The following is a 13456-nucleotide window of genomic DNA, read 5'->3' on the forward strand; positions in this document are numbered from 1 at the left end:
ATTGATGCTTAATGCATTTTTCTTAAACAATTATTAACGGTTTAAGCCATAACACATTAATTTTCGAACGGCAATATGTAAATCTACGATCTGATTTTTTGTCAACAATCATATATTATTGGTTTGCAGATATTTATTTAAAAATTTGCTCTTTCCAAGACAAAAAATAAAAAAAAGTTGTAATAATGGTATATCTGTGAGAGTGCAGCTTTCAGCCCTAAGGTTGACATTTTGCTGATAGGGAAACTGACATTTATCAGACATAAAAAAAGAATTCCATGAAATAAGCAACGAATGTAAAACGTTATAGAACACACATAACATATTTTACAAATAATGACACTTTTTTAATTTTGCAATGAAACAGGGTCGCTGCGTATGTGAGATACACGCTCCAGCAGTCTTAAGGATGTGGTCAAATTGTAACCGGGGATAGGGACCAAGGCCCTAACAGAGTGAAAAGAGAAATTGAACAAATCATCAGTAACATGCATTTTTTTAATTCTCGAACATATACAAAACTGCAAAATGACACTGCAAAGAGGATTGGAGATGTATGCCAAAATAATAAAATAGATTTCAAGCATTCGAAAATATTTGGTAACTTATATCTTTGAGCAATCCACAAATTATATTTTATGCGTTATAGATGGTTTTTTTTAAATGACCTCAAGTTTTAGCATTTTATTTGAACGACGTCACATTTCTTCATATATGATTGATACCATTGTTTGAAAACAGGAAGATTAACCTAAAATGTTTTGGCTGTCTAAATATCAAATTTTAAGATCTTCATTTAAATCATACTTGAATATAGGTATTGTTGTGGAATAGCCCATATTCATTTTACAGAAAGAGTGTTTTCATTAGCAATAGTAAATCGTTGTGTCAACTTTCAACTTTGGTACATTGTAACAATTGGAAAAGGGACAAAACCATATTTGCTCAGTGGAAGGGAGGAAATCCCTTGCGGTGTGATGCACAATATTTGAGTGTTGCCTACCCTGATAAAATTGATTTAAAGCGAGATTAATTCGAATTAAAAAGGCATTAGATAAGCAAACAGGTTACATAAAATTGACGATGATGAACACAATTATAATGATGAAGTAGTTAAATCACAGCTATCGTTAATGTAGATTTTCCAAATCATATTCAAAATCAGGAACTCATTTATACACGAATTCTAAGGCTTTTGGAGAAACCATTCTGTCTGGGTAAAAGCTAACAGCGTGGGCCCGTGTTGTCCCCGTATGTCAAGAAACCGCCGTTACAAATCGGCTGGTACAAAAAGAAGACGAAAATGTGAAAGTGAATATAACGTTTCGTACCCTTTCTTAACCTGGGAGAGATATAACAAATGAATGAGGATTTCCTATCTGCAACACCTTCCCAACTGGAAGCAGTAGTACTTGACTGCCAACCCGTTGTCAATTTCTAATTGTATTATAAACCCATCAATTAACATTTCTTATTCTTACTATGACAGGCACAGGTCACTCAAAAGATGTTTTGGATTCGATTGTTATTACCTGTGAACATAATTATTATTAAACAAATCAGAACTCTTCAACGCTTTCAGCACTTTAATTGTAATTAGGAAGCGAATTTAAGTTTATGTTACTATCTTTAAATCATGTCAAATTAAGAAGCCACAAAACATTTGTGAATGGAAATATTTAAAATGTTGGCACACTTTTTTTCCTTTTGAAGTAACTCTCTGTCAAATGAAATCGGAATACTACGGAGTACTAGTGTACTTTTGAGAGGTAATGAGAAGGTACTGCTGATGCTCACGAACCAACAATCTTTATACCACCAGATCAATCGTATGCTCAGTAAGGAAAATGGATGATGATAGCAAGTCAATAATATTCATCAACAGCAACATGTATATAGACGTGTAGGCTATTAAAACAAAACACTCATATATACAATCATAATAACCCAGGCATTGATATACGATAGTATATGTTATTAAGTAAATTTAGCAACTTCTTTAATAAAATCCCCAAGACACCAACACACATTTGACTTCATAAAATGACCATAATGGTCATACAATAGAATCTTATGCTGCTAAGAGTTCGACGGCCACCCTATCACATCGTATTTGATTCTTTCTAGAAGTGTTTTCCGGTACGTATAGGACTTGTTGTTGAATGTCTGCTCGGCTTTCTTGTCGTTTGGGCGCCATCCTTTAGAAGTTCGTGTTAGCTGGCAGACTTTCTGTAAAAGGTATTAATTTGTCATTTCTAATGATGCGAAATAGTATGACTATAAAAAGCTTAGGTTGAAACATTAAAAGGATGTTCTGGTTTTTGTATACTTTAATGTAAATAGTGTGCTAATGCCTTTGGTCGGGATAAGTTTGGAAAGCAATCGACGTATGGACAAAACCCATATCGGTACGCCCAAAATAGTTGCTGAACATACAAGAACAAATGGATTGAGCTCCGGCCTTGGTTGTTTTCTAGAGAAAGATAAATCCTACATTTGTTACACTTTCATCAGTTTGTTTTTTTTCGTTCTGCTATATGGTCAATTATTTTGCTTCTATGGTTGGCTTGCTTTATTCTTATCGTATATAAAATGGTATTGGCTCAGATGAGGTTTGAGTTTATATGCATAAAAAACTTGTTTAAAAAACCAATTGAACTCATGTCAGAATGAACGCGTTTTTCACTGACCGCTTAGGCGATAATCTCATCTTTCAATGATAAAGCTGTGTTGATGCGTGTGTGGTCTCTATGTGTTTCCTGTTCAGTGCCGTGTGTGCTCTTTCTGTGTGTCTATTAACATGGATTATATCTCAATAGTTATGTGGAAAGCTACAGAAACAAGCTCAGCAGCAAAAAATTTAAACATAAACCCAGTTTAATGGCACTGGGTTAACGCCAAAGACATAGAACATAAAAACAAAAATTCACAAACAACTTGGAAGAACAGCACAAAACACCACAAATAGCGCAGTGCATTCATACTATATATATTTACACCTCAACTTCCAATCCTTAAATGAACTGCCTTTCAATAACAAAATACAAGAAAACTATTGATCTTTTTAGTGATTGTATTGTGTCAGCATGTCCCGTAGAATATAAATCAACATTTTAGAAAGTGCTAAGTTATTATATTTTAGACGTTTTGTTGCCAAAAGTGTTTCAATTTTAAGTTTAAAAGTGATTTCAAGTTGTTGATCTTTTCCCGCGTTATTATGACGTCATTTGAAAAAAAATGTTTCAGGTAACAGTCGGGTCGTCCTATTTACAGAATGGGTAAGAAAGCATTACTGAATGGTAATCCGAAATGAAATGAAGTATTTTTTTACGTTTCTTGAATAAAATGTTGAACTAATGGTGTAAATATAAGGAATGAATTGCGGGGTTCATGTCATTATCGGGGATATGAACGCAATTCATTACTTAAATAAAAAATGGGTACGTTTATCAAGAATTGTTAGTTGTTCCGCCTTGGAACGGTCAGTAAAATGTAAATTTACTTGGGGGTTAAACCAGTTTAAAGTTTTGTCAAGTTTAAAGTCAAGTTTTGACTACCGGTCTTGTATCGTTAAGTTTTCTATCATTTACATTTGTAGCATATTCATATTTTTGTCTTATAATTTAAAATTATCCTTGATATATTAAATAATATCTAAGCCGAGGAAACAAACCTGTGTTAATGTGCCCGTGCCTTTAATAAACACCAAAACAGCTGCCACAGCAAAAATGCTGATCAGCGGAGCGAAGGCGAGCACGTCACCCAGCACAACAGCACAGTACGGGTACTGGTAGCCCCCCTTGCCGAACGACGGCGCGGCGAAGTTGATCGCCGAGGTAATCAGAATGGTCTAATGGAAAATGTATAATTTACTTATAAGACATATCAAATGTATGACCATAATGAGTATAATATTTCAGGCAAAAAGGCAATCACTTTATTAACAAAAAGCTTAGCATAAATGAAAAGATCACATGTCAAAGATATTCATGGATCAAATTGCAGATAATAATTGTGTTTTCGCACTGATCACACCGTTATAAATCTGAATGATTTTTTTTTCTAAACAATAAAAGTGGTATTCATACACATCAGTTAATATGATGATGGTGCAATACATTGACAAACAAACAAAGTCTAAACGTATGTTGTCGGATACAGGCCCAATAATTTAAAAAAAAAGATATCATCGAGCCGTTGGTAATGTTATATTTTGCTTCCTGGCGACCCAAAGTAACCTCAGTATCATTTAAAAAGATATTGCCTACTAATAACAACATGCAGTATGTAAAAAAAACTACTTGAAAAAATATTTTCTATTTCTGCTCAACTGCAATCGGACAAAATATATTTTTTTGGTTTTATATTTACATATATTTATTATTTCTTTCTCGACACATTAAAGGCTTGTTAATACCAAAATAATATGAAGTCACAATATATCAAATATTCATATACTTGTTCATAAAATATCTTTACATCGTAATTTAGAGTAAGTCAGAAATAAAAACAGGAGCATCGCTGAATGAGTGCGACGCTAGTCTGTTTATTTGAACAAGGGACTAACTCGACAAGTACTAAATCCATATTTATTAGCATTACATGTGCGTTTTGTCTGTGGCAAAATTTGTTCCAATGTTTCTTTTGAACATTTTGAATAATTTCGGAGTAATGGCATATTTTAAAACTGTTGTAACTGTGTCGCCGCTTACATCAAGGGGATGACTATATCTTGACATTTTTATCTCAAAAACAAACGAGCAAAACATCATATAAGAGCTGCCTCCGGACAATTAATCAGTGATACTTATACCGGAAATAGATGATACCGAAAGTATTTTACTAGATTTATTTTAGTTACTTCTACTCATATGTGAAATAGCATATAAATTGTGCGCTATTTCTAGATCATGCAAATGAGTAGGGGAAAACCCCAACCCATGAAATATGATATCAAGTATGCTCCGCCGATCGTTCGCTTTACCAATGAAACACTGTCGATACAAACGTATGATTAACAACAGTATGTATTCCCATATCTTCAGGGTAACCCGATGGTTTCAGAACAGATTTAGATTTCGTTGCAACTTTAATCACGAGCTACTTACGGATATGAATATCGGTATAACCAATGACCAGACTATTCGGACTAACAGAGGCGGTCGGTTGCCTGTCATCATCTCGATGTCTTCGCTGAAACGGTTTGCACCTGGAAAAAAGATGAATATTCTTTTACACACGTACTGAAAAGAGAATCGCAATAAAGCACAAACTTAATCAATCTGTAGGAAAAAGCCTTCTCGGTTTGATTGATGTTTTCCATTGATAACAATGGTAAGTGCTTACACAATTAATCCGTTTGTTTTAAATAAATTAGAAATGTCTCTGCACCATTTAGCTACGTCACTGGTTTGAATGAGTATGTATCAAACAACACATTTATACGTATTACGTTATGGAAAAAGAGTTATGGTCCTGTTCATAGAATTTTTGTTTTACTTTAAGCAAAATAATGGTAGGTGCCATGAGAAAACAAACAGTTTTGTCTTTCATCTAAATGAAGGAGGTGATGTTAAATACTTACTATTATTAGTAAGAATATAATCAAATCAAATATCAGTTTTGTTTATAAGACTTTACCATACAAAAACAAATTATCAACATTTTCGACCGTCACTTTGGAGGGTTGTTGTCAACTCGCGTTACCTGTGTTAACTAATCACGATTTAATTTGACACAAGCATCGACGTTATATTCAATAGGAAAATATCAATTAAAATACGTAGTAGTTTTCCCTTTTATCATGTTTTGGTTTGCGCATAAATGCGCACTAGTGCTACGTTAGGTATTGTATGACATGGGGCACAGCATTAGGGTGTGTATTGCGAAAAGTATTTCATCGTCCATATCAAAAGATTTATTATACTCAATCACATAACGTTAGCAAGTATACAATAATTTGTCATTTTTCTTTCTTCCCACTTTACCGTATATCCAAGAAATGATAATCGTCTCCAACAGGGCAACGAACACGATGTTGAAGGTTGCGATATACCAGTCGGTCAACATAAAGATGTAGTATCCTCCCTGGAAAATTACCCCGGTATGAATTGTATCAATTGCGAAAGCGTCATCATGATTATCAGTATTGATAACAAAATTCCATAGCATACTGTTAAAAAAACTAATCTGCGTATGAAAAAAGGAACACGGGTGGTGGTATCGTATGATTTTGCCTGTTTCGCTATCACAACATTTTACGTTATATAGATAAAATATTCAAAAGTTTGGTTAAGAAATCCATGTTTTCTTAATACAACAATACCTTTGCTTTTTGAAAAATTAAATCATATGTTAGCAACTTTGTATTTAACACAGTCAAATAAGGCATACATATGTGAAAGTTCAATTGTCATATTTATGATAGGGAAATTTATGTAGATAACGACTGAGCTCCTTAAATGAAAAATACGAGTATATTTAATAGAATCAACTTAGTAGTACACGCTCTGATATTTCTTTTCAACGCCGTATTGTTAATATGAGTTTCATTGAATGAAATATACTACACAATTTTACGGTTTACCAAAACACATTCATCATCAACAGTCAATGTTTGATAATTTATGTCCTTACCGAAGTGCACAGAGGAATGCTGCCGACAATAATCAGGACGGTAAGAAGAGAGGTGATGTGGATGCGATATCGATGGAGCCGCCGGAAATCATAATCAACGATCGCATTTATTACCGTTTCAAACGTCCCAAACTAAATTAAGTGTAAGTATTAACCCGATGAAAACAACATGCATAGCATGTTTAAGTAAATGAGTTATTCAATTTGTTAATCGAATGAATGCTAAGTAATACAATGAAACACACTGATGTAAACCGAATAGTGGACAATGAAAAACAACAAAGATATCACTTGGACCGTATCTGTCAATGTTCAGTTATGTTTGATGAATACGAACTTTTAAAATGGATCACCAACAATAAGTACTTCCAAGTGCTAATTCAGAAAGGATTCAAAAACGTGGCAGTATATGATGAATCAACATTTGGTGTCCACGTAAATAGCGGAATAAAATCTTGTACAAACCAAACATACCGCTTCCTAACAAAAACTTATATATAACGGTTATTGAGGTTATACTGAAAATTGTCATTTGTAGAAGGGACATACTTCTTTTATCATCATGTAGCTTGTTAAGCAACTTAAATAGGTGGGCAATATTTCGGTTTACTTTTACAATCAAATAAAATGGTATCTATCTATCAACGTACCGTTGTGTCGACGCTTACTAAAATGAGAGTAATGAAAAAGAGGACTGCCCAGAGGTTCGGTAATGGAAGTCTGCTTAGTGCTTCCGGGTAGGCAATAAACGCCAGGGAGGCACCTGCAACAATACAGTTACGGTGTGTGATCCATTAGTTAATTGTTATAAATTAATAGAGGCAATGCATTTTTGAGTTGTAGTTAAAGTGATAAACATACATAAACCTATAAGTGTCACAATTTCTAAAACATATGATCTCAAATTGGATGAAACATATTATTGACTTAATCCGGTTAGTATAATACATTTATAACACAACTTACAGAAAATGAATATTCGTTTTGAGATTTTATTATTGATAAAGCAGCTCAAATTAGGCTAAATGACAAAACTCTTTCGTCTGTTTGAACACTTTAAAACCAAACATTTCAATCCAAGATTTCCATCAACCTGCACTAATAAATCTATCAATAGCCTTACCTGAAAATGGAAGGTCGTCAATTAAGACGCCAATTTCCTTGGCAAGGAACCCAAGAACTGAAAAAACAACCAGTCCTCCAAAAAAGCCCGTAAACCCGTCCGCAAAACAAACGATCATCGTATCCCTGAAAATTATCAATAATTCAAAATATAGCTACAAAGCAATTGGTTAACACGTTGTTTTTAGGCTTTTATGTTTTCCAAGATAAGTGATAATTCATTTTATTATATGCCTATCAATTTCCTTTTCCATATCCCATAGTGAAAATACAGCATGCCTATTAAAAACTGTGTATCACCATACTGTCGTTTTCTGATTCCGTATAATGCGAGTACCGTGTGTAGCCTCGGAACTACTTTTGCTCAAGAAGCATGTAAATATTCAGGAACTTGGTTCTTCAAAAACATGAGGATAGCCACGAAGCAGAGAAAACTTCCAATTTGTCTAGACAACCTTTTGTTTGCCATTTCGAAGTTCATAAGAAGTTCATATAACATTATCATCAACATGAGCGGCTCGCCAATACAAAGAAGGCAAATTCGCGTCATCGATAGAAATAGCGATTGACTCACGAACTTCTTTCAATTCTGCATTAATTGATCGTCAAATAATCCCACGAATATTCAATTTGTGAAAAAATGGCCGCGTTACGTCTACATGATATGACGATTAGTGTATACTCGTAAAATAAGTACCGTATTTTTTCTTCTCCCTTTTAGTGCTGTGACATTTAATAATTGTTTTTGTATAAGCAATTTGTTAATTTTGCTAAGATGTAAAATAATTCCATCTTGTTTTGCTCAATAAAAATAATTCTGTAATTTCTGACTTCGTTTCGCTGTAGTAACCTCCCTTGACTTCAAAACAACACAAGAGTACGTAACACATTCATACGCGCAAGCCATTCCATATTTTGGCATTGACAGATGAATCGAAATCGAAAATTAAAAAGGAATAATTAGATAGGCAGGTATGTTATAAATGGAATATTACGATAGTGCGATTTTCTGGAGACCTGTATCACGTCTCATTCGGTAAGTAAATATGTATCCGTCTCGACCTGCGGTCTCGGCGGATACGTGCTTACACACCTAACTCGACGTGATACAGGTCACAAAAAAATCGTCCTATCATAATATACCCAATATATTAAAAAAGTGCTTTATAATACTTTAAAGACAAAAATAATGTTGATAAGGACATCAATTTTACTTTTAGAATATTTATAATTTATGATATTACTAAGTATATCCGAACACAAATGACTTTTCTTTCCTAAATTAATACATATAGCATGTAAAGGGATTTAAACAAAGGAGTCTACTGCTACCTGAATGCGTTATGGTTGAACTTGTTGAAACTAGCCATAGTGATGACACCTCCCCATGCCGGTCCCAGCGAATAGAAGCATTGCACCGCAGCCTCAATCCATAACTGTTGGTTTAGCAGATTAATAACATCAAGCTTTAAATGCTTTCTTTGTTTTCTTTTGTACATTAAATCTTTAACAGTGGTAGTGTTGAACAGTGAAATTAGTATCGTGCGGATAAAATACAGCGATACATACTGATACACACTTTAGTTACTTAACGTTGCCATGGTACAAAACAGTAACTTCACCACAAACACTTTGATTAAATAAGCAACTCGCGGCATGTGCTCGTGTATTATTACAATAATTATTGATGTGAACTCAGATATTTTTTACTAGAAGTTTGGCTTACAAAATAAACTCGATTATGAATAGTTTGCGCTTGTGATTTTGTTTTAAAACTAATACAAGATACAGTTTCAAAGAAAGAAAGCATACGCTTAACGTGCTAAAACAAAATGTTTGATAAACCGTAGTGATATTAATAACTATAACTCGATTCTTCTGTTACAAGCCCTAACAAATTCCAATGGCACAAAAGGCACTGATTACATAAATGCTATAATGACGCGTTTTTGCCATCAAACTTTCGGCAAAACTGCCAGGATAATTAAACAATCATCATTCTTTTCCCAACAGTAATCGTTTGATAATACCAAAAGGAAACAGAACCGATGATACAATAATTATTATAATTGTAATAGAATTGTTTCACCTGTCCTTTCAGGAGTTTGCTTAAGTCTGGATAAATGTAGTGCTTAATTCCATCAACTGCACCGTCCAAAGTCACGCCGCGAATCAGGAGCACAGTCAGTAATACGTAAGGCAATGTCGCCGTCACGTACACAACCTAAAAACGTTGTATTGTTACGATTCGAAATTGAAATATGTATACGTGTATGGAAACGTTGTATCAGTCATATCAACTCAATAATACATTTTGAAAGAAGTACTGTTATAATTATAAATATTGAACAACGTAAAAAAGATATCATTGATCACATCACATTCATTGTGTGAATTTACATGATCGCTTTAAAGTTTTGGTCTCTGTAAACAAGGATCTCGAAGTGATACATCCCCATAAAACAGCCGACTAGCCTAATGAACTGTATGCGAATTTAACATGATAATTTAAAAAACAAAATCTGAATCAAATATTTTACTCACTTTTCCAAGTGACTTGACACCTTTCCAGAGGCAAAGGTACACCACAAGCCATCCGAGTGCCAGGCAACCAAGCAGGTGCAACTGAACAAATCCTAGGTCGTCTATACCACGCGACTTGGCCAGTGCATTGTTCCTGCGAAACAACCCGAATGAATAAATAGAAAAAGCAAATTTGACTTCTGTGGCCTTGACAGCGAGAACGATGCCTATGGGGTCAGTTAAACTAATTGAGAATAAATTAATTCAATGTATCCAAGCAATACAATGAAACAAAAACAAATCACAATGTGTCAAAATACATTGGAGAAGATTATGTAAAAAATATTTTTTTCAAAAATCTATGATTGCAAAATGTTGAGGCAAAATGCTTCGCAAAATATGCAAATGTCAATTTTTACCATGCATTTGTAACCATGATTTATTTCTTTTTGTCTCTATCGATCGTTGTTTCCTACACAAAAGTAACTAGACTATACGTTCCTACCTTTCTGTCCTGAGCGTTGAGCTGAATAAGACTGAGTATTAAGATCTTCGTTAAATGTGTCGATACTTAGCTTGTTTCAAAGGCTTCAATTACTCTATTCAAAGACTAGCTAGCGTTGTTTTGAAGACCTATACGTGTACTATTGAAACGCATGCAACATAAAACAATGCGAAAGAGAACGTTTAAAAAAAGACATAAACATAAACTATAGCATCTGTATCTAAACATACAAAACAAAAGGTATTATGTTTTTCTATTAAATGATCTTTGTTCTCTTTTATTTTTTATTTTAGGCTTTTCACTTGAAAACGCATCAAAACCGTTTATGATAGATTTAACATTTAAACAGTCGAGTTTCATTAAAACCTGTAAATTTATATAAATTTAGAAAACATGTTCTGTTTTAGACTAAAGGAACTCGTATGTGAGCTTGCGACATTTAAGAGTATTTAGTAGCACATGTGATACATTTATTATAAATAAAACTGAAAAAAGAGAATTTAATCAATTAAATTGCAAATGTCATTTAGTTTCCACTTGCGTTATGTTACATTAACAAGATTGTCAGAATATTGTACAATTGACGGTAGTCGTAACGTTCGTAAAAAGATGTTTACGAAGTAACAACTGCCAATTGCTCTGAGTTTTGCTTTTGGTTGAAAATATAAGCAACGTATCGACACTTTTCTTTTTGTATATTTCGTCAAAACAGCGTGTAAATACTAAACAGTTAATAAAACGTGTGTAATACACTCATTGTGCTCTCATACATAAAGATTTCGCTTACTCCCAAAATTCTGTGGCCGAAGTAGAAAATTTAAATTTAGCAGATATGTTTGATGCCAGCTGCAACTTCTTTTCCGTCAAATTCGTTGATGCATCTGAAATAATTTGGTCGCTAGAAATCTACGAAACATAATCACATTACTAAGCAAATAATTGATATAATTGTGAAGCATACCGGCATGCGCAATGAAATGGTTAAAATAAGTATATAATCGGCAGGTATTTTTGTCAATACCACTAGCATACTTCTTATTATATATAAAATAATTGTGTTTTATCTCAGCGTCTAAGGGCATACAAGTCGAAGGGCAGTTTACAATAAGCGTATTTAATAGGATCATTTACATTACAAAATAGTTTTACAACAATAATAAGTCTATTTTTCTAGAGTATGTAAACTTTACCTATGCACAAATCCGTGTTCCAAGGCTGACCACAAGTGGCCCAAGCAAGCCTAGGATGAAAGGAGTGAAAAAGGTAGTAGATGACCCAGGCAAAACACGCCCCGAAGTACCAGATGTACATAAGGGATAATCCAACCATCACAAACCCAATTCCTGGAAAAAAGCAGTAGCCACAAAATGTACCAATAAAACTTATTTAGTGTTTATGTTCTAGGACAAGAAACTATTGTGATGCTATGTGTCCCGTGTTCTTGGCTAGTTTATTTCAGCATACATTGTTATAAAAGTACAGGAATTTTACCAGAAATTGATTCAAATTACTTTATCAAGTGATTCTGTCAAGTCAAGGGCCATCATTCAAGTACAACTGACTTAAGATATATTATATTGCAAAATTAAGCTTTATTTTCAGTCTTGTTTTATGACTAACTAACGATTACGAAATCAATTTTAAATTAGTTAATTTTGATTTGAAGTACTAGTATATTTTGATATTTAAAATGGCTTAATTTTAGGACGTCAATTCACTTAGTACTGTAATTATCTGGTCGAACAATAATTGTCTTATTAAATTTTTAACTACGTATAGACTAGCAGTTAATATTTCCTATAACAGCTATATATTTTGAAACAATAATTATCCTAAGCAAAAGTCAAGTAAAATATATAATACTATATACCCAATCGGTCATGACAAATACTTTTAAGCATGGAAATACTGATGACAACACACTCTTTACAACGAACCTCTGAATAACGGACATATATCCCAGACATTAACGGGGGACTTTCCAGAGAACTGACCAAGGCACACCTCGATGTAGTAAAGAGGTCCTCCACACGAGACCAGAAATAGCAGGAAAGGAATCAAAGCAACACCTGCAACAAGGTTATTTTTTAAAATAATATTACTTGAGACTCAATGTTCGTACAGATTATTAAATAACATGTGTTTTAAGTAATAAGTATTGCATTTTAAATCCAGAAACAAAACTGCTCCTAAGTTATATCAATATATTTATATGCATTCTGTTCTAATAATATTTGAAATAGTGTGTATACATACCTCCGCCATTACGCTTCACAAAATACGGGAACCTCCAAATGTTTCCCAGCCCCACTGTGTAACCCACAACAGAGAGGAGAAACTCAAACCGCCCTGACCACGTCTCTCTTACCGCTTCCGGTCTTGTTGAGCTAGAATCATTAGAACCAGATTCATAGTCACCACTGTGACTGGCACTTCCGTCGTTAACATAAATGTCCACTGCGACATCATCTTTAACGTCCGTGCTTTCACATCCTGCTCCAAATTCGTCTGCATTACTATCTACTCCATTCAATCTCTGAAGTTCTAACTTGTTTGCGGCTGCGTTCATTTTCTTTTGTTATGTTAACAGATCAACACATAACCAGCCGATAAATTTGTCAGATATTACGAAGTTGGACACGCTTGGCGTATTTCTGTCAAACAAACATA

General features: G+C 33.8%; 1 protein-coding gene across 1 annotated transcript in view; it reads right to left on the reverse strand.

Moving 5' to 3' along the window:
* Nucleotides 1-639: 639 nt before the first annotated feature.
* The window catches only part of LOC128238936 (sodium-dependent dopamine transporter-like), a 36043-nt gene continuing 23226 nt past the window's right edge, over nt 640-13456 (reverse strand). Inside the window, exons 2-15 of the mRNA XM_052955272.1 lie at nt 13043-13440; nt 12724-12855; nt 11977-12129; nt 11574-11667; nt 10303-10435; nt 9848-9982; nt 9091-9194; nt 7760-7884; nt 7287-7399; nt 6637-6768; nt 5988-6087; nt 5109-5209; nt 3674-3850; nt 640-2229 (exon numbers count right to left, since the gene is read on the reverse strand). Coding sequence (XP_052811232.1) covers nt 2080-2229; nt 3674-3850; nt 5109-5209; nt 5988-6087; nt 6637-6768; nt 7287-7399; nt 7760-7884; nt 9091-9194; nt 9848-9982; nt 10303-10435; nt 11574-11667; nt 11977-12129; nt 12724-12855; nt 13043-13355 — 1962 coding nt within the window. The 5' untranslated portion in view covers nt 13356-13440 and the 3' untranslated portion in view covers nt 640-2079. The remainder of the gene's footprint in view (nt 2230-3673; nt 3851-5108; nt 5210-5987; nt 6088-6636; nt 6769-7286; nt 7400-7759; nt 7885-9090; nt 9195-9847; nt 9983-10302; nt 10436-11573; nt 11668-11976; nt 12130-12723; nt 12856-13042; nt 13441-13456) is intronic.

The sequence above is a fragment of the Mya arenaria genome, chromosome 6, assembly GCF_026914265.1.
Source record: "Mya arenaria isolate MELC-2E11 chromosome 6, ASM2691426v1".
NCBI lineage: Eukaryota > Metazoa > Mollusca > Bivalvia > Myida > Myidae > Mya > Mya arenaria.